Source organism: Patagioenas fasciata, chromosome 1 (genome assembly GCF_037038585.1).
Source record: "Patagioenas fasciata isolate bPatFas1 chromosome 1, bPatFas1.hap1, whole genome shotgun sequence".
In the NCBI taxonomy this organism is placed as follows: Eukaryota; Metazoa; Chordata; class Aves; order Columbiformes; family Columbidae; genus Patagioenas; species Patagioenas fasciata.
In genome coordinates, this window is record NC_092520.1 from 213,884,377 (window position 1) to 213,908,457 (window position 24,081).

General features: G+C 51.3%; 2 protein-coding genes across 4 annotated transcripts in view; one reads left to right on the plus strand and one right to left on the minus strand.

Annotated features, from left to right (window-relative positions):
- TASOR2 (transcription activation suppressor family member 2) overlaps nt 1-5,234 on the plus strand; it is a 47,207-nt gene extending 41,973 nt beyond the window's left edge. For 2 of the 3 annotated variants that reach the window (XM_065829260.2, XM_071803548.1), the window contains 4 exons: nt 921-1,026; nt 3,774-3,955; nt 4,306-4,420; nt 4,550-5,234. In XM_065829260.2, the coding sequence (XP_065685332.1) occupies nt 921-1,026; nt 3,774-3,955; nt 4,306-4,420; nt 4,550-4,553 (407 nt within the window). In that variant the 3' untranslated portion in view covers nt 4,554-5,234. Of the gene's footprint in view, nt 1-920; nt 1,027-3,773; nt 3,956-4,305; nt 4,425-4,549 lie in introns of those variants that run through there. The other variant, XM_065829261.2, reaches the window with a different exon arrangement.
- Nucleotides 5,235-6,025: 791 nt separating this feature from the next.
- GDI2 (GDP dissociation inhibitor 2) lies at nt 6,026-23,596 on the minus strand. Its single transcript, XM_065829262.2, has 11 exons — nt 23,393-23,596; nt 15,581-15,688; nt 14,745-14,844; nt 13,263-13,397; nt 11,291-11,489; nt 10,776-10,907; nt 10,149-10,248; nt 8,572-8,743; nt 7,366-7,510; nt 7,119-7,173; nt 6,026-7,040 (listed from the first exon to the last, which is right to left on the minus strand). Exons 1-11 carry the CDS (start codon nt 23,435-23,437, stop codon nt 6,885-6,887), a joined length of 1,347 nt encoding a protein of 448 aa, XP_065685334.1. The 5' UTR covers nt 23,438-23,596; the 3' UTR covers nt 6,026-6,884.
- Between the last annotated feature and the right edge of the window lie 485 nt (nt 23,597-24,081).

The window sequence follows — 24,081 nt, forward strand, 5'->3', positions numbered from 1 at the left end:
GCCTCTCGTGTGGAGATGAACGTGCAGTGTCGGGCGTGGGTTGCTGGCACCTTCCAAAAACTTGTCATGGGTGTCCTATGCTCCTGCTTTGGTCCAGGCAATTCTTCCCCTCTGTTTGACGCCTCAGACCCATCTGGATTGTGCGTCCAGGCCAGGGTTCCCAAAAACATATAAGTGCAGCGAGGGCCACCAAGTTGTTCCTGCTCATGGCAGGGGTGGCACTGGGTGAGCTTTGAAGGTCCTTTCAACCCAAACTGTTCTGTGATTCTATGATTCTGTGATAGTCAGGGGTTGTACAAGGGCATTCAGCTTGGAGAAGCAAAGGGGAGACCTTGTTGGTGTCTTCAGCTCCCTAATGGGACATGGCAGAGAAAACGGAGCCACATTCCTCCTGGAGATCATAAAATCACAGAATCATAGTGGTTGGAAATGACCCTCAAGATCTTCAAATCCAACCATTAACCCACCCCTGTCCCTACCCCATGTCCCTGAGAACCTCATCTCCGTCTTTCCAACCCTCCAGGGATGGTGACTCCAGCACTGCCCTGGGCAGCCTGTTCCAATGCCCCACAGCCCTTTGGGGAAGAAATTGTTCCCACATCCAACCTCAACCTCCCCTGGAGCAACTTGAGGCCATTCCTGTCGTCCTGTCACTTGTTACTTGGGATGGGACAAGAGGTGACCAGGACAAGTTGCTTTTATCCTATTAGAAATTACGAGAAAAAAATTCAAAGCAAACACTTTCAAACACCGGGCCAGGTTGTGAATCTTCATCCTTGGAGATATTTAAACCTCACCTTGACAAAGAAACCCCTGAGCAACCTCAGGTGACCCAACCTTGAGCAGAGGTTGGGCCAGAGACCCCCAGATCCCCTTTCCAGCCTTGGTTACCCTCTGGCTCTCACTGTCTGTCTCCCCAGGCCAACTCAAAGAGGTGGTGAAGGTGCTGGAGAAACTGAACAGAAGCGGGAGATGGAAGTGGCTCCTTCACTACAAGGAGAGCAAGAAGCTCAGAGAAGACGTCAGGTAATGGCTTGTGTGGCAGCTCCCTCGTCCCCGCTGTCCTTGTCACCACTGCAAGGAGGTACCTGCTGTGGTGGAGTGTGGTGTCCCCTTGTGTGCTCAATGCAGGGACATGGGGCAAGTTAGGTGCCTCTGCTTGGGTTTTGGCCTCTTACAAAATGAATTTGAAGGTTTTTGTTTAAATAAGAGCTTATCAGTGAGTGACCTGGTGGAAAAGGAGCTGGGGTGTTGGTGCCAGCGGCTGAACATGAGCCAGCGTGTGCCCAGGTGGCCAAGAGGCCACCAGCATCCTGGCTGGGACCAGCACTGGTGTGGCCAGCAGGCCCAGGGCAGTGACCGTCCCTGTGCTGGGACTGGGGAGGCCAAACTGCCAATCCTGGGGGCAGTTCTGGGCCCCTCATGCCAAGAAAGAGCTTGAGGTGCTGGAGCGAGTGGAGAGAAGGGAACGGAGCTGGTGAGGGGCTGGAGCACAAGTGTGATGGGAGCGGCTGAGGGAGCTGGGGGGTTCAGCTGGAGAACAGGAGCTGAGGGGAGACCTTCTGATCTCTGAACTGCCTGAAAGGAGCTTGGAGCCAGGGGGGTCGGGCTCTGCTCCCCAGGAACAAGCGCCAGGAGCAGAGGAAACGGCCTCAAGTTGCACCAGGGGAGGTTGAGGTTGGATGTGGGGACCAATTTCTTCCCCAAAGGGCTGTGGGGCATTGGAACGGGCTGCCCAGGGCAGTGCTGGAGTCACCATCCCTGGAGGGCTGGACAGACGGACATGAGGTTCTCAGGACATGGGGCAGGGACAGGGCTGGGTTGTGGTTGGATTTGGTGATCTTCAAGGTCTTTCCCAGCCTAAATAATTCTATGATTCTTTGTGCCTCGAGTCTGCAGTTGCTGGAGGTCAGGGTTTGTGTGCTAGCAAGTAAAGTGCTATAGTTTGTTGCTGTTTTGGTTTTTATACCTGTGTGAGATGGAGCAGCAGGACATGGGACATGGAGATGATCAGGTCGCCTGAAATGTGTCTTGCACACGATCCCGGACCAGCTGGAGCTCTGGCAGCTGCTTCTTGCTCCTCTGCAAACTGAATTCCCTTCCCAGCATCTCATCCCAGCCCCTGCACAGACACCCCAGGATCCTGGGGCACCTTCCTGGGCCTCCCCCCAACCCTCTTTTCTGTCTCATCCTGTGCGTAATTTGGGCAAGTGATGATGAGCTCTTGAGTTTAGAATGTGAGAGAGGAACCAGGGCGTCTTGAGAGGTGTGTAAAACCAAACCCTGGTGGGAAAAGCAGAACTGCTGTTGCTATTTATTGCTTGTTTTAGGTTGTTTGCAACGAGGTGTATTTAAATGATGCAATTAGTAAAAGAGAAGTAAGGTGGTAAATTGGAATGTCTGCTTTTATGGCATTTGAACTCAGAGAGGGATGTTTTAGCAGGAAGGCTGCCTTGGTTAGTGCCAGGGCACTGGGAGGACGGCTTTCCAGTAACAACCCGCCCACGAAGAGGAGGTTGGCCTGGTCTGTCAGAGCAGAAAATGCTACAACAGGTGGGGAGAAATCTCAGGATTCGGTTTGAGCCACCTGGGTTTCAGTTCAGAGTGGTCAGATGTTGCAGGAACTCAGGGTTGGGTATTTGATCGTGTCTGCGAGACGAGGACTCAACCCTGCACAGAGCAGATGCCGCTGCGATGCGTGAGCTGTACGGTGACGCTTGCTCCTGCCACCTCCGTTCAGTGCAGGGTGACAAGCGTAGAAGCACCCGTGAGGCTGCCGGACTGTTTAACATCTTCATTAATGACATAGACAGTGGGATCAAGCGAACCCTTGGCAGGTTTGTGGGTGACACCAAGCTGCGTGGTGCAGGTGACACACCTGAGGGATGGGATGGCATCCAGAGGGACCTGGACAAGCTGTGAACCTCGTGAGGTTCAACAAGGCCAAGTGCAAGGTCCTGCACCCGGGTTGGGGCAACCCCCGGTATCAACCCAGGCTGGGGATGGAGGGATGGGGAGCAGCCCCCAGGAGAAGGAATTGGGGTGCTGGGGGGTGAAAGATGGGACATGGGCTGGCAATGTGCGCTTGCAGCCCAGAAACCAACCGTATCCTGGGCTGTGTCACCAACAGCGTGAGGAGCAGGTGGAGGGAGGTGACTCTGCCCCTCTGCCCCATTCTGGTGAGACCCCCCTGCAGTGCTGGTCCAGCTCTGGGTCCTCAGCACAGGACACACATGGACCTGCTGGAGAGGGGCCAGAGGAGCCACGGGAATGACCCGAGGCTGGAACAGCTCTGCTGGGAGGACAGGCTGAGAGAGCTGGGGTGTTCAGCTGGAGAAGAGAAGCTCCAGGGAGACCTTAATGTGGGCTTTCCGGACTAAAAGGGACTGATAAGAAAGACGGGGACAGAGTTTTGAGCAGGGCCTGTTGTGACAGGCCAAGGGGTGTTGGTTTTAAACTAAAGGAGGGAGATTCAGGAGAAACTGTTGCTCCTGAGGGTGGTGAGAGCCTGGCCCAGGTTGGCCAGAGAGGTGGTGGATGAACCATCCCTGGAGACATCCCAGGCCAGGCTGGACGGAGCTCTGAGCAACCTGAGCTGGTGAAGATGTCCCTGCTCATGGCAGGGGGGGAACTGGTTGACCTTTGAAGGTCCCTTCAACCCAAACTGTGATTCTCTGAGAACCACACGTATGGGAAGGGCAGGTCCCATCACACCCGGCTGGGAGGGCAGGGGGTGAAGTTGTCACCATGTCACCTTTCCCCTCTCCTGCCAGGGTGGACGCCAACGCCCACAAGAAACACTTGATGGTCAAGTCGTACCAGGGAGCCGATCTCATCGAGGTGCTGCCCTTCCACGCCTGCGATGCCAGATCCTCCCCCAAATCCGAGCACGTCGAGTGTTTGTTGAACCTGCAGGTTCAGCGCGTCAGCGCCAGGTTCGCTGTGTATCTCACAGGTAAGGGTGCTGCCGCACGTTAAACTGACCTGGGGGGCAGTGATAAAGGGACAAGAAACACCCCACTTGCTCCCATTTGTGTGTAAGGTGCGAGTTGATTCATTGCAAGTCAATGCAGTCAAAAACACAATTGAAGAGATTTTTTGGAGCTCCGGTCAATTCTGGCAGTTTTTCAAGCCTGCAGCTGGCTTTATGTCACGCTTTAAGTCCGGCCTTGCTGGGCCGAGGCTGTTTGCGAAGCAGCGCCGTTAACTTTGCAAAACCGCAGTGGGGTTTGGGGATATTCTCTGTAGGTTTCAGAACAACCTCGTTTCCCTGTTTGAATCACGGTGCTGCTCCTCCCTCTGCAGAAAAGCCCGGCCTCAGCAGGGAGGTCCTGGAGAGCAAAGGAATCCTCGTGGCCGACGTCAACACCTTCCTCTGGACGGTGCCGAAAGCGGCCGCCCCGTTCAGAAGAAGCTACTGGTAAGTGGGGAGGTCAGGATTGTCCCTTTCTCCCCTAAAATGCTATAGGGAAGCAGGAAAAGACACCAGCGCTGCCCGTGGCGAGGAGGGGAGCGGAGGAATAACCCCAACCTCATCTCTGTGTTGCAGGTGACGAAGCGAAACCACAGCTGCAGCTCCTCCTCGGGCCCTGCAGTCGCTGGTCTGGGCATCCTGGTCCTCAGCGGCACACCCCAAAATCCTGGAGGCTTTTTGGGTGCTGCACACAGGAGCCACGCGCGGAAAGGTCGGCTCTGGTTCTGTAGATAGGAATTATTATTTAAAGATGGCTCACGCAAATCCTCCTCCTGGGGATTTACTCCCTGCCATCGACTTGCAAATAGGACAGAGGTTATTTTAACAGTTTTAAATTATTGGAGTCTTTCTGGGTGAAACGTTGGGGACAAATAGGAAAATTGAAAAGCGGTTTACTTGAAGGTGAGGAGCGATATGAGTCTGTGATAATAAAGGCATTTTCCACACATACTGTACGAGACACCCACGTTGGGGACGGGTGGATGTTTTAAACGTGTTGGGGACCCGGCCCTGTGTCCCTTTCACGTCGCATCTCCAGCCGCCCTCGTGGCCTCTTGGTCGCAGTTCACTGCTGGGACCCCAGGGGAAACCTTGTGAAATAACCAAACAAGAGGCCACAGGAACAAAACGCTTCGATTTGTGGTAGAGCAAGAAGAAAATGCCCCATTAAACACCTTTGTAGGACCGGTACAGAGGACAGGGTTGTCCTCTTTGTTTTTTTTTAATTTTAATAAAAGGGCGTAAGATATTATGTACAGGATGATTTTTGTCTAGAGTTTGATTAATAAAACCTAAAAGCTAAGTTTGCTGCTCTGGGGAGGGGGCTTTTCCTGCTCAGCAGCTTTCCCAGCTCACACTTTTAGGTCTCAAATTCACCTTTTTTCTGCATTATCGACAACTTTGAAGCTCACGCAGGGAGGAAAGGAGAGCGCTCGGATGGTGAAGCCGCAGGGCTGTGGGATCCACACCCTTCTCCTTCCCAGCAGGAGAGGAGTAACCAGGTTACAGCATTTTGGGGAAATAAACACAAAGCTTGGCTGAAAATGGGAAGGTGGTTCCTGGAACCAGCGCAGGGGGAGAGGAAGCACCAAAAACCCCGACACCGACGGAGGAAGGAAGGAGCAGCCGCAGGTTGAGCGAGGTTTGTGAATGTGGTTAAACCTCCGGTTCCTCTTCAGCTACGGCTGAACCATCCCCACAACAGCTGAAAAAGCTGTTCCAAGGCTTTTTTTCCCCTCATTTTTCCTGGTACTTGGCATTTCTGCACCTGAACCTTCCTGCGCACCCACCGCCCGCATCAATGCGCTGCAAGATCCAAGCCAGGGGATCCGCAAGACTCGCTGCAAAGAGGAGCATCATTACAAGAATCACTTACTGGGCCTTCAAGCAAGGGCTGTTTCTGGCTGGAGGTGGCTGGGGTTGAGATGCAGCAAGAGGTTTGGTGCTGCTGCATCTTCTCCCCTGCCTGTTGTTCTCTCTCTGCCCCACTCCTGTATCAACCCCGAGATCCAAGTGATCTCAGAATTAGTGAATCAGACCAGAACCCAGGGCTGGTTTTCCAGAATTTGGCTTTACTTCGCAGTACAGAAATCATTTGGAGCCTTCGGGAGACAAGGAGAAGCACAAGGCTCCGTCATGCCGATACCGCAGCGGCGTTTTGGTCCATCTGAGAAGTCGCCAAGGCTACAGAAAAATACTTCCACATCTTGCCTGCTCTGTAATTTTTGTTTTCTCTCAATTTTTATTAAGATTAAAACACAAAGGAGCCTTAGGCACAGCTGTGTCCCAACCGATGTAAACAGTTTGAGAAGCTTAAGTGGAGGGTTAAGTTCTGTGCCCAGAACTAAAGCCGACATTTGCTGCTACAATAGATGTGGGCTCTGTCCCAAAATACAACTTGCCACAGAGTTAAGATTGATGGGAAGAGACTTTTAGGGATGCTGTCCACAATAATGGAGTGCTCAGGTTGGTTTCTATTTTCCTCGATAATCAGGTTTTTTGAGTGACAACCGTCACGTCTACTAGAGCTCACCAAGAAGCACATAATTGTGAAGGATGGTTACGAATGATTAAAAAGACAAGGTAAGACACAGCTGTCAATGAGTTATTTCAAATCTGCACCAACGTCTACGTCCGCAACGAAAAAAAGAGTTCAGTCTGCCTTTCGCTTTACGAGGTTAGTCGTTAAATCAGTCAGTAATTAGCCAGATTCTGGACAGCAGCCCTACTAGAATGAAATAATTAACACATGATATCCAAAAGGGGAACATTACCAGTGCAGTACTCTTCAATCTCTCAGAGATGGGATTACAAAAGCAGGCCTTACAATATTGAATTTCATACAGTGTTCATTAAGTTCCTTATATATTCATATTAGCCGATTTAAATTTCTCCTAATTAGAGATTCTCATTACTGCTGCTCCTCCTCCCCGTAGATATCGTTCTTCTTGCGTTTCATCTCCTCAAAGTCGAACTCTGATCCCATCATCCTCTTATAAATATCTTTGATGTCATCGCACGTCGTCTCGAAGTGGGTGGTGGCGTCGTAGGTGCGAGAGATGAAGATCTGGAAGGAGAAGGAGCTGGTTTAGCATCCGGCCTCTCTCCTCCCCGTCTCAAAACACGAGCTGGGCGCCTCACTCACCTGGCTTTCGGTTCCCAAGTCGGTCGGTGCGAACAGGTCGCTGATGCTAACGAACCTGGAAGGAGAAGACAGGAGGATGGTTTAGAGCATTGCAACGGGTGCAAAAATGGCTGAATTAAAGGGCGCCGCACCACCCAACGCGTAAAATGCGGAGGAAACACGGAGTTTTAACGTCTCTGTGCAGCCAAACGGCCTCTGGATCCCAAGTGCTCGCAGAAGAGGGAGAGGAGGCTGGTCCAGGACTTACTTCTGCTCGATGGGCTCCAAGAGGTCCAAAGCGGGTTTGATTTCCTTCTCCGGGTCGGCGGTTTCCACGGTGGTGCTGGCGATGGCGATGTACTTCCCCTGCGCCGCCACGTTGTGCGCGGAGGAGATCATGCAGACGTAGATATCTGGGGAATGAACGTCGCGGCAGCAGGTCAGGATGTGTCCCATCTCTGACCAAAAACCTCCAACTCACCCGCTCCTGCGCCTCTTCCTGCTCCCCCGACACTTTGTACCTCATTTGTCTTGTTTAGGGCCGCGCTTGAGCGAGTTCTGACCTTGCTCTGCAGTCCTACGTGCTCTCGGGCTCTTGGCTAATGGGTCTGGCCACCAGCAGCCCTGCGAGCTCCCCAAAATTCAGTTTCCTGGGGCTATGAGAGCTCCAGGAATCCGCCCAGCACTCTGTCCGAGGCGAGGAAGCGTTTCCCCTCTTCCACGCAGGCCTCACCGCCCTCCCAGAGCATCCCCGGGCTCCTCACCTGCCTCTCCCAGGTTGGGAACTTCCTTCGGGGGGGTTCTGGACAACTTCACAACCAGAGGCACCCCAACCTCTCCTGCCTCCCCCACCGCTGCTCTGAACTACACTCGGCCTGGCTGGGGGCCGAGGGGTTTCTGGGCAGGACGTGAGGGCTGAAGGAGCAGCAATAAGTGAACTTCCCCGTTTGATTCACATCTCTCTCGACTATTGCAGCGTGTTTGGTGTGAGGCCATTTGTCATAGAATTATTTTGGTTGGAAAAGACCTTCAAGATCATTGAGTCCAACCATTACCCAGCCCTGGCACTGCTCCATGTCCCTGAGAACCTCATCTCCATGTCTGTTCAACCCCTCCAGGGATGGTGACTCCAGCACTGCCCTGGGCAGCCTGTTCCAATGCCCCACAGCCCTTTGGGGAAGAAATTGTTCCCACATCCAACCTCAACCTCCCCTGGTGCAACTTGAGGCCGTTTCCTCTGCTCCTGGCGCTTGTTCCTGGGGAGCAGAGCCCGACCCCCCTGGCTCCAAGCTCCTTTCAGGCAGTTCAGAGATCAGAAGGTCTCCCCTCAGCTCCTGTTCTCCAGCTGAACCCCCAGGTCCCTCAGCCGCTCCCATCATCCTTGTGCTCCAGCCCCTCACCAGCTCCGTTCCCTTCTCTCCACTCACTCCAGCGGGTGGTTTATCAGGCCCAGCACTCCCCGCTCTCCACGCACCTGATTTTCGGTTGACCTGATTCTGTGGAATGATGATCTGGCACGAGTTGGCATCGTTTGTATTCTTGATGGGGTGGCTCAAGATGCAGATTACCCGAATCACTTGGCCGACCTTCGTGACGCGGTCCGAGACGTAGCTGGGGTCGCAGATGAGCTGTTTGCAGCGAGCGACCTGCAGAGAGACAGACCTCGAGTGACCACCGTGCGGAGATGAGAAACCAGATGATTTCAGGAAAAACTAACGAGCAATTTGAGGTGATTATTCCTGCATCAGGTTGTTTCAGCATGGACAACCCAAATCTCAGTGCATTACTCTTAAAAGGCTACGCAGAGCTGTGTGATTAATCACATCTTCGTTAATCTCTAACCTCTACAGACCCCGGTCCCACCAGTCTAGGACCATAACGCACTTCAGTCGAAGTTGAACCAAACAGATAAGAATTTGCACTAAAACTTGTATTATTAAAATATTACTGTAAAATAACGAACTTGAGGCCTCCAGGCAGCCCGCACTTGAGCACATCGCTCTATAACGTGGATTATCACCTCTGCTGCTGGCCAGGACACACGATCCCCACCCAGCACGGACACGTTACCCCAGCAAGTGCTAAACTGTCCTGCAAAGCTGGGAGCACATTTATAGCTCCCGAGCAGCTCACAGCACTCTCGCTGGTTTTCTATCGCCAGGTTGAGAAGAAGCTGCAGAAACACCACGTGCGGGCTGCCGGAGCAGCCACTGCTCAGTGTCAAGGGCAGAGCTGGTTCCATACCCGGGGTACACACAAGCGAGCGGCTCCTTTCCAATTTAACCTGCCTGATTTATTCAGAAGACTACACTGACAACTCATGAAGACTTAATTCCAACGTGGAGTATGATTGCTGTACTGTATTCCTTGCTATGAAAATATTAACGAGTTGTTTTTTATAGAATCATAGAATCGTTTTGGTTGGAAAAGTTTAAGATCATTGAGTCCGGCCACTAACCCACCCCTGTCCCTGCCCCATGTCCTGAGAACCTCATGTCCATCTGTCCAACCCTCCAGGGATGGTGACTCCAGCACTGCCCTGGGCAGCCTGTTCCAATGCCCCACAGCCCTTTGGGGAAGAAATTGGTCCCCACATCCAACCTCAACCTCCCCTGGCGCAACTTGAGGCCGTTTCCTCTGCTCCTGGCGCTTGTTCCTGGGGAGCAGAGCCCGACCCCCCTGGCTCCAAGCTCCTTTCAGGCAGTTCAGAGATCAGAAGGTCTCCCCTCAGCTCCTGTTCTCCAGCTGAACCCCCCAGGTTCCTCAGCCGCTCCCATCACACTTGTGCTCCAGCCCCTTCCTCAGCTCCGTTCCCTTCTCTCCACTCGCTCCAGCACCTCAAGGCCTTTCTTGGCGTGAGGGGCCCAGAACTGCCCCCAGGATTCAAGGCTCAGCCTTTCTGTGCAGAGAAAACCAGCGCTGGCCAATCACTTTTGCTCCTGGGGCTCTGATGAGGGTTTTTCCTACTGTTATTTCTTCAGATCCATGACCAACAGCCTCAATTTTGAGAGGCAAGATGTGGAATAAGGAAAGCCTGCGAAGGTACCGTACCTCCCCTTCAGACTTCACACCAACCACTTTGCCGTTTTCTATCACAATCTCTTCGATGGGCTTGTTCAGCATGTAGGTGCCTCCGTATATAGCGCTCAGCCTGCAAGAGCAAAGCCACTTCAGCATGTTCCACACGAGCGCGTTTGGTTTTTAACAGCCCCTTGTAACTGTTCCCCTTGGTCAATCCACGCATTAAAAAGTCTTCAAAATTAAATACCTAGGCAGCAGATGCCGTTTGCTGTTCCTTCCACAAGCTGGAATTTTAAATTATTGCTGTGATTACATCCAGCTAGAAAGAATCTGCTTGGTGCAATCCAGACAGTCCCGCAGTGTAAAGCGCTGCTGGTTACACCAGGCTGCCAAATCCAACTTCTCAGATAGTTTGCAGTACGTTGTCTATCTCTGAACAAATCCAGAATTACCAACACTAACAGGAATTGCAGTAAATAAGCCCCAAAAGAAGGAATCTCACATGGAGGAATCGCTTTCTGATTAAGACAGCGACAGAACCATTAACGACCGCGGTATTTTTAAGCAGCATCACGTTCTGGAAGCCTGAGCACTGACTCCAACGCACCCGATCCCCCAGCAGGGTTGAGAAGCGGGGTCCAAAAACTAAGATCTCACCTTGCGAATCCCTGGGGCAGCTCTCCAAGGCCATAGAGGGGATACAGGTACGGGCTCTTCCCGTATCGAGCCAGCGACTCGCTGTAGAGCTTAATCCTGTTGATCGTTTCTTGGCAGGGTTGATCTAAATAGCTGGAGAGGGCGGATACACAGTTTGCGACGTTTCACAAATTCAAACTTACAGCAGAATATACTCAGAGAGCAAAACATTTGCTTCCCGTCAAGTTTCCTTCCCCACCCTCCAGCTGTTCCTGGCGATTATTTCCCTGGAAATTCCCTTTTAGAAGCACTTAGTGTCACCAGGGGGTTTTATTCAGGAAGGAGATGCCTCATTAACCACAGGAACCCACTAAATTTAAATATCGCATGAGCAGAGGGCCCTGTATTTTAAGACTCACGCGGCACTCGGGGACAGACACACTTTGCAAAACATCCTACAATCAATTTGCAAGGCCGGTGCTGTAAGTAGGCAGCACCCCACCTGATTTTGGGGAGCAACTGAACCCCCCACTTACTCGTCAGTCCTGTAGAGCGCGAGGGCATGGCCTGTGAAATCAATAACGTCCTGCCCCAGGTCGAACTTCTTGTACACGTCGCGCATGGTGGTTTTCTTGGGATCGACGCCTTCAAAAGTTCGAGAGTCGTTCTCATCAAAGTTGGCGACGTACACTAGGAACTTCCTGAACCGGCGCTTCTCAAACAAGCCCATTAAGCCTAAAAACGAGACGTTTTGTCAGAACTCGCGTGGCTACTAAATGGCTTTTCCATCGCCACAGAGTATCAAAAGTGGGAAAGAACTGCTGAGTGTTACAAACACAGAATGGGTTTGGTTGGAAAAGATGTTTAAGATCATCGAGTCCAACCATTAACCCAGCCCTGGCACTGCCCCATGTCCCCGAGAACCTCATGTCCGTCTGTCCAACCCTCCAGGGATGGTGACTCCAGCACTGCCCTGGGCAGCCTGTTCCAATGCCCCACAGCCCTCTGGGGAAGAAATTGGTCCCCACATCCAACCTCAACCTCCTTCTCCAGCCCCTTCCCCAGCTCTGTTCCCTTCTCTCCACCCGCTCCAGCACCTCAAGGCCTTTCTTGGCGCGAGGGGCCCAGAACTGCCTCCAGGGTTGGCAATTTGGCCTCCCCAGGTCCCAGCCCAGGGACAATCACTGCCCTGGGCCTGCTGGCCACACCAGTGCTGGTCCCAGCCAGGATGCTGGTGGCCTCTTGGCCACACGCTGGCTCATAACGTGGAGTTTGGCCTTGAGGACTAACCAGGGCTCTTCTGTTCAGGCAGAAGACACACAAACATCTGCCAGGTCGGTCCCCACAGGCAGCTGTCCTGGTGTACCACCTCTCAAGAGGTGGTATGGCCAGTTCTTTCCACGGCGTGGCTGGAGGCTGAGTTCCTACCAGCTGCTCCCAGCTGTGGGAAAGCCTGGAGAGCAGTTTCCACTCGATCTGGTGTAAAGCCCAACCTGAGCTTTCCTAAGCAGAGCTCTGCATTCAGTATCTACCACACTGGGCTCTCCTGCAGCCTCCCCAAGGAACCAGGCAAGTGCTGCAAGGGTCAAAACTTCCAACATGAGATCGACCAAGGCACCATTTATGTGTTTTAATCTTCTACAAATTGAAGAAGTAAGACTGGGCTTGCTGGAACACAAAGGCAGAGACGGCACCAGGGGCACCTCCTGCTTCTGCCACTATGAGTCTCTTAAGAGACTATTTAAAAGAACAACGTGGCCAAAATTGAAGGAACGACCGGTTATTTCACAGCAAACAGCAATATCTGCCAAGAGGGAGGCTCTGAAGTTCAGACAAGCTACACGCCAGGAGCCTTATTTGCAGGAGTCATGTTATCACAAGACTTTTCCAAGATTATATTACATACACCTCACATCTGAAGCTAACAGGCTGCCCTCTGCCAGCTCCTAACGCATTGCACTACTACGAATGATCAGTAGTTTTATCTGAAGAGTGACACCTAAGACACCAATTAAGATTTGAGCCAGGTGCCACATGCCAGAATTATTCATTCCAATTTGCCTGCTGACAAATGTGACATTTTCACACATTAATTACATCCAACAAGGACCCAACGTTAAATATTTATGGCAGAGCTGGGCACATCAGCTCAAAGTGTAACCTCGGAAGGAAGTAAAACACCGTCAGCTTCTCATCAGATGAGCCATAGGACAAGCAGTTTGAGTGGCTCCATTTGAAAGCTCTAAGAAAACAGTAACTCAAGGCTCAGGAAGCCCAAAACTCACCCTACAAGTGGTGCTTGAAGGCAAATGAGATGTAGAAGGCTCCTCCGCTAAGCACGGCTTGTTACTGAGACGGAGTCTACACACAGCACCACATGAGAACCGTCGAGATTTGCTTTTCCACGCAAGCACAAAATACCCCGAGATGCAGGTGGCAAAGACCTGTCTTGTCTTTGGTTAAAAATGGGAGGTTCAAGAGGAAACAAAGCAAGGTGAAACTACTCACTGGATGCCAAAGCTTCTGCCTCGGTGGAAGGAACTTTGTAGATCTTGCCTCCCTTGTAGACGAAGCTCCCCTCGATCACCTTGAAGTCTAAGTAGCGAGTAACTTCTGTGTAGAGCAGCATCTTTACCAACTGACCTGAAAATGAGGTTTGGCACAAGTAAGCAGAAGCCAAGAGGAGGACAGTGCCTCGCAAAACCCTTCAATGGCAGCACCACGCTCAACCCACACAGCTCTTAGACCTTTGTGTAACATACGGGTTCTTGCAGATACTCACTAGTGTATTATGAGGCAGATTTAAGGTTTTTTTAACCGGCAATTAACAGCCTCCTTGTCACTCCTGTGGTTTCCATCAGCCCTCTGAGCAAAGTACAGCACGTCCTCTGACTTGTCCCCCCCACTGTCACATCCCCAGAGGGATGATGTCCCCTAGAAATGCATCACAACGCCTGTGCAAGCTGAGAGTAAGCTGAGAATAGAGTAACCAATCCTAATTGGAATCTATCAAGACTTCCACTGCACTAACCTTGAGCAAGACTGGCACTACACAATGGGACAAGAGATTCCAGTAGCGAGTGCGTGGTACTTGGCAAAATGAGCGGCCCCTGAATTTGTTGGCATTATCATGGAATCATTTTGGTTGGAAAAGACTCTCAAGATCATCGAGTCCAACTGTTACCCCAACACTGCCCCTAAATCACATCCCTGAGAACCTCATGTCCGTCTGTCCAGCCCTCCAGGGATGGTGACTCCAGCACTGCCCTGGGCAGCCTGTTCCAATGCCCCACAGCCCTTTGGGGGAGAAATTGTTCCCAAGATCCAACCTCAACCTCCTCTGGCGCAACTTGAGGCCGTTTCCTCTCGTCCTGTTGCTTTTTCCTTGGGAGCAGAGACCAACACCCTCCACACTACAACCTCCTTTTAGGTAGTTGTAGGAAGTGAGAAGGTCTCCCCTCAGCCTCCTGTTCTTTAGGTTGAACCCCCCAGATAACCACCTCACCAGTAGTGGGTTTGGTCCAGAAGACCTGTCCCAGTACTAGAATACATAAAGAATGAGGATTTGTAGCATCAACACGGGATGACAGACTCTACAAGCCATAAAATAGGAACAAAGGGGATTAACGGTCACCATGGAATCAACTGTTTCTTCCTAAGCCATGGGAAGAATAACAGTGCACAAACTCACGGCTAGAAATGGAAACATTTTAAGAGGAGGATGTTGGAAAATGGCTGTTTGAACCTTCCAGACATAGCACTGCTGGAACCACCTTCCCAATCTGAGAGATCCACAAGCAAAACGAGTCACAGAACAAAAGCTGTGGAGCTTCTGGCATAAACACGGGCAGACCAGTTTTGATTAATGCTCCAAGAAGTTCATGAAGAGCTAAACGAAGGGCTAAATGAAGGGCTCTTCATTTGTTACGGCACCGAACATGAGCGCGAGCTATGCTGACGAGGCAGATTTAGGAGCTCAGCATCGCTTACCGTTTGCCATAAGGAATTTCGGAATGAGGTCCACGTTCCAGTCTCTTCCTCGCCCCATAGATTCTGGTGGAGTTCCCGGTAAATTAAACCTTTTGTAGAGCTTCAGAGAGAATACAGAACTTATTATAGCAGAGGAAGTATCTGTGGGTATAATTTCTCCCACACATGTACACACTTTCCACCCCCGCATCTCCCCAGCTGAACACAAGCTCTTCACAGCAAATTTTGGCTGGTGTTTTAGCTCTAACTTGATGCTTGGGAATTTATGACCTGCTGAACCAAAATACTGTTTAACAGAGCTAAAGGTAATCTGATCAAAAATGCCTCCTTCAGGAAAGGGCAAGCTCGTCCGTATGCTTAAATCAGATTCTCCAATATAAATATTTAACCCAATTAAGCAGCAAAGGAGCACAGTGATTTCCTGACATCTAATTAACCAGCCACACTAACGGCTTTAGGGGTACGCAATCATGCGGTGCAAGCAGTAACCAGAGGAGGTGATATTTATTTATTATTATTATTAGACCAAAGACCAAGCACAACGTCAAGGTACAGAGGGTATTTGTTCAGGCAACGTTCTGCCTCCGAATGATCGCTCAGATTTTCAATCTCAGCTGGAAACTCCAGAAAACAAGTGTTATCTACCAAGTATAAACACGCACACTGGTTTCTCCGCGTTGTTATCTGGCGTGGAAGTGCTATAAAACATTCTTACTCAAAGGAAACCCTTAGGAGTAATTACTTGAATCCACCCCTAGGATAACTCAAAATAAAGCCTCTTTTATGCGCCTGGGAAGGACACAAAAAGGGGTGTCAGCCCCCCACTCCATACTTACATCCTCCAGGGGTGTAATGGATGCACTTTCCCCTCCGTAGTAAGAATTACGATCCATGTGAAGGACTTTCTTTCCATTCACGGACATAATCCCGGAGAGGATGCATTCCTACGGAGAGAAGGAACGAGAAAGGAACGTGTTAGTTGTATTTAAGTCTCCTTCCATTTTTTCCTAACGTTGCTCCCTTGAAGAGCAGGCTCAGACAACCCGCTGCACGCCTGGATTTGAAGGGACCTGCACAGTCCTTTGAAAACAAACACACCTGTTGCCTCACACCAAATTTAAGACACACACGCTGAAAGACTTCTCTTCGAGACACATTAACCCCTTACAGGGTTTGGTTTCTTCTCTGGGAAAGCAGAGATGTTTTAAACTCCACAAGCACCACCTACCAGGGGTCCCCTGAGAAGTTCATGTATTTGGGCTATATTAGGAAAATCTATACTCCTAAACCACCTATTATCAATAAGGATGTTCACAGCACCCGCATTTATGGGTGACACCAGCAGCATAAAATCTTAAAGGACTCCAAGTAATCTCAAAACTTTACTCTTTGATATTTGCCACACTGGGACACGCGACAGAGTCAACAGCTCCTCTTAAGGGGACAGAAGCAGCACAAAGAATACATTAAGCTATTTGGGAGCTTCATCATCTCAGTAGATATTTTGCTATCCTTGCTGTGTACCCACTGAGATTAAAAACACCGAGAGTACTTCGAGCAGCAGATAAGCTGCTAAATGCAGCACCAAGAAGCTGAGGCTAATCGCAGAGGGACACAAGATGGAGCTTGCAGGACCAGCTAAGGACTCACACGCTAAATCCCAATTAAAACACAACTTTCCAGCTAACCCGGTCACCAGCTCTGGCATTCAGAAGCCAAAGAGCTTAAGAAAAACTTGAATATTTTTGCATGCTTAGGGCTGCGTACGGTGGAGATTTTACTGATCTTTCCTGCTCTGTCTGAGCTCTCTCCAAAGGCAAAATTACATCTGAAATTTGCTTCCCATTCACCATCAACATTATCTAATTTGTACGTCCCAGCTACATCTCGTGTTATTTTTCATTCAGTCTGTAAAACCCCACATCCAGCTGCTGAGATGCCACTGCTGCACATCTGGAAGCTCAGGAGTGGAGGAGCCATTCATTCCCAAACCAGCAGCTTGAGATCTGTGTCTCCGTGAGATCCTTCATGTTTAATCCACATGCACTTCACTCCGTGGAGCACTCAGGACTCTCCCCCGGGTCACTTTCCCGCTTAGGAAGGTGGAAAGGAGTAGTAAGAGTGTAGTAGGCTTATTGCAAACTACGTTACAGCAACACTGGCCAACAGAGGTATCAGTTAGTGCACTCAAACAAACCACAGATAGAACACAAAAAGCCTCCCACCGTATATTGTTTACATGACCTGCAAATCCCAACTTGGGTAAATCCTCAAAGGAAGCTTTTAAAATCATCTTCACCAACCGACAGTGAAGGCAGCTCCCAGGAAGGGTTATTTTGTTCTGTAGCGTCTCAACATCTGTAGGAGCATTGGGAGGGATCGCTGGCATGAGGACTTGCTGTTCTGGTGCTTCCAGGTGGTGATGGGCAGATCTTTTCTGCTAGGAGAGCGTGGCCACGCTGGCCAGCCCAGTACCCACCGGGACGGCACCAGAATTCAGCTGAGGTCGTGAAGAGCAATGCTGGAGCTGCCTGCCTGGTGCACAGAGTCTGATCCCTTTGGTCATGGGTGATTCCAAGGCTTCACGGTCATCACGTGGACAGTGAGCAGGATTAGGTGCGGTACTTCCCGCAAAACCTCTCCACGATCCATCAGCTGCTCCTTCCAGATCCCTCGTGCCCTACAAGACCCCTCCGTGCTTCCTGAACAGGCTGAAGCAAGCGGAGACCCTTAGAGCAGACGTGGCTGCACCAAACCCTAAGTTACGACACTACTTGAGGGCACTGTGAGCCCTACAAAGCCGAGTGAAAGTCCAGGCGGCTTTTACAATGTTGGTTAAAATGTTAATGATTTACCACGTGCAACATGGGACTGTCACACCGAGCCCATCACAACAAGCCAGTGTGGTCTCTTCAGTTCAACCAAATTTCACAGAGTTCAACACAAGGCCTCCGGTTGACTCTCTGCTCTACCCGCTGGTTTTACTCCGCCTGGAAGATCTTCCAAACCCCATGATCACCAGCTCTGCCAGCGTCCACACTGGAGCTGAGCCATGAGGAAGCCAACAAGGATTTCAAAACAAAATAAGTATCAATTGGAGGGATGAAGTTACAGTAAAAGCTGCAGAAAGCTACATTCTTTGCTCCAGATGTCAGCTGATTTCCTTCCTCCATTTAAGGCAACTTCAAAGCATTTCTTACTCTATTTTCTCAGAACAGCTCACCCATCACTTCCCAGGGAGCGCGTACCCCTTCAACAGGTTGCCTGCCCAAACTGCCAGCATCCCCCAGAGCAAATTTGGGTACCAGCAGAAGATATAAGAGGTCTTAAGTACCTTCTCAATCTTATTTCATACCCATTAAACACCAATATGGGGATCAAGGTAGAGATATTAGGATACTATTTTATCCACAGCTCGTTTAACACATTCATTATATCACCCAGGCTCCTGCAAAGCCCCGAAGCGTTGAAATCCCACGTGAGCCTTTCACCGTCGCTTCCCTTCGCAGCCGATGAGGCAACGGCACGGTCATAAAACACAAAAAAAACCCGTACAATAGATTCATCCTCCCAGCTCAGCAATTCCTTTCGATGGCTGCGCTGGCCGACTGCTGGCTATACCCATCCACGGGCATCAAGGAACTGCTTGATGTGTCATTATGTCATTTGGTTCAGGGAGCGAGGAAAACAAACAGGCTGTACCGATGAGGGAAGGGCTGGCAAGAGTTTAGACTGCAAATGAAAAAGGAGAAGCGTCAAGAGTTCAAATCTGCGGCTTTCTGAATCGTAAACGCCGACCCTGCGCCAACGGGTACAACTGAGCAGCTGCTGATGGCAGAAAGGGCATTGAGACACAGTGGGGAAAGCTCCAGGTATCCAGCCAGGGTCAAACACAATCTTTGGGCAAATTATAGTCACTACGATCCACTGTCTCAGCCAGTTCAGGTTACAACAGGCTCCCGAATGAATGACAGAGCAAGTCTTAGAGCGATCGATGTCATCTGCAGCACAGTTCAGCCGCTTCAAATGGCCGGAGAGCGCAGAACTGGAGAGCAACGTGCTTCAGAAACGTGGAGACTGCATATTTCATATAAATCCACCAAAAAACCCAGGAGTAAGGGGTAAGTGTGAGGTATCGACGTTTCCATGCTTGCTGAAGACCATCAGCTCTTCTCTCGCTTGCACGAGCTGCTCCTGAATGGATCTTCTGCACACAGAAGCCTTCGGGAACAGAGGGCAGCAAGTAGGTTGACATGGATTTTCTCCAAGTAGGGCGGCAGTTCAGAAAGACTCAGACAGACCGATGGAAACCTGAGCCGGCGTTGGGCCATCTAACAGCACCGAGAGAGGATTCTGCGCAAAACATTTAGCAAAATCCTTTTCAAGGAGTTCTGGCACAGCAAGAGCTCTTTCTTGGAAGGACCAGGCCGTGGTGAGTAAAAAGTTACACACAGCTTGTTAGATTGCCCAGGCTATTCCGCCTCTAATACATGTTGGCTACGTCCACCATGCCAGACTCCAACAAGCAAGAATAAAAGCTCTGCTTAACCACACAAACTACAAAAAAAATTACTCATTGAGCTTGAGCAATGACCTTGGCTACCAGAGGATGATGCAAGGGACAGTGAAACGTCATTTGGTCCTCGCAGTCACTTTGACGTTCTTTATTTAGGCTTTTCAAGCACTGAGGCCTGTGCCTGTATGATTAAATACCTCTTGAAGAGGAGTTTGGCTGCTTGGCTCCTACAGAAAGTGAATCTGCATCTTTGTGATGGATTTATACGGCTTTAGCGTGGTGAGGCAGCTGGCAGGTAAGAAGCTTAGTGCAACACACCGCAATGAGTGAAAACCCAGCAGGAACATGGTGCTCATCTACTGGGGCTAAACAAGACAGTCCAATTACACCAAATAGTCATGTCAAATAACCCACGTTGTCTGCAGCACAGAGAGGAGAGAACAAACGGGTGTCAGAGGGCACAACAACCCACTCCGAACCTCCCAGTGAGTGAGCACTGAGTCCTTTTCCAGATCACGAAGGTGGAAATGGAGGTGAGCTGAAAAGACAAGTCTGAAAATAAAAACACTAGGAGTTCTCCAGCCTGCCGATTGCTGCGCCAGATTAAAAACGAGTTTGTGCGGTAGGTCTGGAGAAAGATGCTGCTTAATCTGCAAAGCACGACGCACGTAACAAGCCTAAGCCAAGGATCTTAAAGCTACTTAAGACTTGGGCAACTTGGAGAAGCCATTTCCACCAGCACCTGTGCCACCTGGATGACCTACGAGCCCTAATGCTGCCAGAACCACCTCAACGCACAAAGAGATCAGAAGGAAAATCATGAAGTTAATTAACCTCATGTTAAGTTTGAGGCTTCCAGATCAGCAGTAATCCAGGATGTAAAAATGTGCTGGGATTATTTTTTCCCCATACTACTAAGACATCTATACAAGCTTGGTATCACAACAGGGTCTCCCGCTTGCATAGATAAGGCAAAAAATTAAAATATTTTAGTGCTGGTAATCCCAGTCTAGCTGCCTAAGCTTTTCATTACCGGTTGAAGAGAAGATTAGCACCTGAAATATTAATGTTGTGCTTTCAGATCTATCAGAAGCGGAATTTACGCACACACACGTGTGCACTCATGCAGCAGTGGCCCTGCAGACACAACCAGAACAACCACCACAACCAATGTATTTGCGGTTCCTTTATAAAGGCTCTGACCATTTATTTTTTTCTGTTTAAACCAACAACTGAATTTCTGCTTTGAAAAGAGAAAGAAAAAACCCTCCAAATGAACAGCTGGGACGAATCAACTGGTAACTCTCATGGGACAAGACACAAAATGGGCACAACCCAACACGTAGCTCAAGGGGCAAAACACTCTAATAGCTAAGAAACTGGGCCCTGAGTTAATCTCTGTTTTGTTCAGGCAGCATCAAGATTGGTACTCAAGGTGCAATTCAGGCTTTTCAAACAGACAGAAACTCACGGAGCTACTACAGTTGCCTGATGCATCTCCAACAGTATAACCCATTTCTGCAAGGGCCAGATTTAAGGAAAGGATGGTTGAAAACATCAGCAGAAGTTTCACGAGAGTCCAAGGCTCTTTGGAAAAGGAAAGAAACAACCAAACACGTTTAAACCACGTGTTTTCCAGTTCCTTTTCCTCAGGAAGTACCAGGGCAAAGTTGGAGGAGCAAAACCTTCAAGCTTCCACTTTGGTGCCTCATCTGCAGAAAAAGTCCTGCAGCCCAGACTAAACCAGGCTCTGCTCCCACAAAACTTGCCAGCCTCAATGGTTGAGCCAAAACTCTGCGCTTTAGGATCAGGAATATCCTGGCTGCACCAAGATCTCTGGTTTCCATCCACTTGCTTTTCCACCTGAATCAACTTGCAGTCCATCCTGTTCTAACTGGTATTTCAGAGGTCAAATCCAGCACATCAGAAGCCAAACAAACCCTCCTGCACGCTCCCAGGCTCCGAAAATTGGTCAGCACAGCTTAAAATACGGCCGTAATTTATTCCTTTTAACTCAACCGCTGATCATTAGCATTCGCTTGTCTTAAAAGTGATTTCACAAGAGGCTTTTTGTCAAATTTACACTGGCATTTGTCGGTTTGAGATTAAGCACCGTGCTTACCAACTTGATACCACAGCTCACTCTAAAGCATAAATTAACATTTTAATGGAGCTCAGATCTATTGGAGGCCCCTTCACGAGAAGCTCATTATATTTCGCCTCCCCAAAAGTCTGCTTCCCTGCTCTGCTAAGCCTGAGAGAGGTTTTAGGCCAGACTGCAGCTTTCCCTATCAAATGGAAGAAGCTTTTTGCCTCCTAAGTCATTCCTGCTACCTCAAAGGAAGAGCCTTTAGAGAAAGGAATTAAAGCAACCAGGAAAGTTGGGTTTACCCTCCGGCAGACGCTCCCACGCTTTGGCACATTTTCTTTGTGCCACATCCTGGGTTTTGTTACCATTATTCCCATACTCTAAACAGGGGGGGGGAATATATGATAAACCAGATCTGCCTGAAGCAGCCATGCCCGGTGTCAGCAGCCCCGGCGCCTTCACCGCCGCGTCAATCACAGTGTCAACGCCACAGTAGGAAGCTCGTGTATTTCTATTTAAAATTACCAGCGACAGGGGAAGCGGGGGGAAATCCTTCACGGCCAACCCCAAAGATATCCCTTTGTCTAAGCGTCTCCCCACTAACAGAAGCGAACAAAAGCAGGAAAGGCTATTTAACAGCAAGGAAAAACCTCCCTCTCTCCACCATATTGGATTTTCTTCCCCTCTTCTTCAAACAATGCCTCTTATTTCTAACCTGCAATCCACCCTCCAGCCCCTACTAAACCCGCAGCGGATAAGCTGCCGGTGGCTCCCAGTTCGAAGGAAGGAACCAGAAGAAATCCCCCCCCACCAGCAAACCTCACGGGCAGCAGCAGCGCTGCCATATTTTATTTTATGGTTTTTTTCCCTCCTCGGCAGCCTGCAGCACAAGCTGCATCCTCCACAATAGGACAAAGCCCCAGCACGGCTCATCCCCCTCCCTCCGCCGCACCCCATCAGCTGTCAGATTTCCTCAGGGATGACCAAGATAAAGCGACAATGAAAAGGATAATATATTTTTTCTTTTTTTTAAGGGGGTTGGGGAGGGAAATCAGACAAATTTGACAGGCATACAGGGCTCGCCCGCCTTCCCATCCCCCTCCTGCTGCAGTCAGGGCTGGATGAAGAGGCTGCAAAGGCGGAGCGGGGAGGTGGGGGGGTGGAATAGAACCAGGTCTGGATCCACCCTAAGCCGGGCTTGGGCTCTGGGCTCGGCTGGATGGACCTGCAGCCACCTCCGGGTTAAAGGGGAAAAATAAAATAAAAATGATTAAAAAAAAAATAATAATGAGGCGATAAATCCCCGTTAGCGTTTTATTGCCCGCCGTCCCCCGCCCTCCCAATGCTAAACAACCGCATTTCCTGGGGCCTCCCACGGGCAGCGCCGGGGACCAGGGGCCGCCCCGGAGCTCGGACCAGCCCCATAGGGCGCTGTGGGGTCCCCGGGGGTGGGGATGGGGGGACACACACAGCTAAACATGGGGGGTTGTTATAATCAGATAAAAAGCAGAAGGGAGCCCGGGGCGCAAGAAGTCAGGTGGGGAGGTGGGGAAGGACCCGGGGAGTGATGGAGAATGAGATGATAATTAAATGAGAGATGGGGGAAAGGACCCAGGTGTCTCCAGGGGGAAGGAAAGACCAGCCAGCCCCCATCACCCCATGATAATATTTGAAGGGGGAGGTAGGAACCCAAGCCCCGGGGTTGGGGGGGAGGGATACGATGGTGACAGGTGAAAGAAACGACCCACACGGTCCGAGCGGGGGGAGAAATCCGGGCAAAGCCCCCGGTGGAGGGAACCAGGAGCGGGTACCCGAGGCTGCTGGGGCACAGACCCCCGGTGGTGGGGGATAATCAGGTGATAAATGGGCAAAAAGACACCGGAGCCCGAGGGAGAGCGGGGATCAGGTCCCGGGGGGAAGGATGGGGAGGGGGGACCGGGCACAGGCAGGGGGTAAAGCCGGGGGGGGGCGCGGCGGAGCCCGTCAGGGCGGCGGCCGCTCTGGGCAGGCCCGAGGCCCAGCCCGGCGACGGCTCCTCCTCACCGTGAGGCCGGTGCCCAGCACGATCACGTCGTACTCCTCATTCATGGCGGCGCGGGGGGGAGGGAAGAACGGGGCGCCGGGGGGGGAGCGTCTCTCGGGGTCTCTCTCTCCGCTGGCCGGGGCTGAGGCGAACCGGGCGCTGCGGGAGCGGGAGAAAATGGAGCCGCCGCCGCCGTGAGGAGACCGCGCCGGGAGGGGGCGTGGCCGCGCCGCCCCCGCCCCGCCCCCGCACCTGCCAATCACCCCCATCCCCGCCCGCTATTGGCTCTCCCGCGCCGTCGCTAGGGGGCGGGCGCTGCGCCGTGCCGACAGCCGCTGCCACCGTGGTGGGGGGCGCGACGCGCATGCGCGGAGCTGCGCCTGGCGCCCTCCCGCCTTTCCCCCCCCCCAACCCCGGCCTGCGCCGCGGGGTTTGTGCGGCGCCCAGGGCGACACACGCGTGTGCAACGGGCACGCGCCGCCGTGCAACACGGCCCCCGGGTGCGCAAAGGGCGCCTGAGTGTGCAAAGGGCACTCGCGCGCCCTTGCAGTGGTTAAATCCGTGTGCAAAGCAGGCGTGCACGCGTGTGCAAGGCCCTGCTGGTGCGACCAGGGTGCGACCAGGACCCATCAGCACCCCAGGGTGGCACCTGGTGTGCGGTAGAGCACCCCTGGGTGCCCCGCTCGATACCCACGCGGGCTTTTCCATA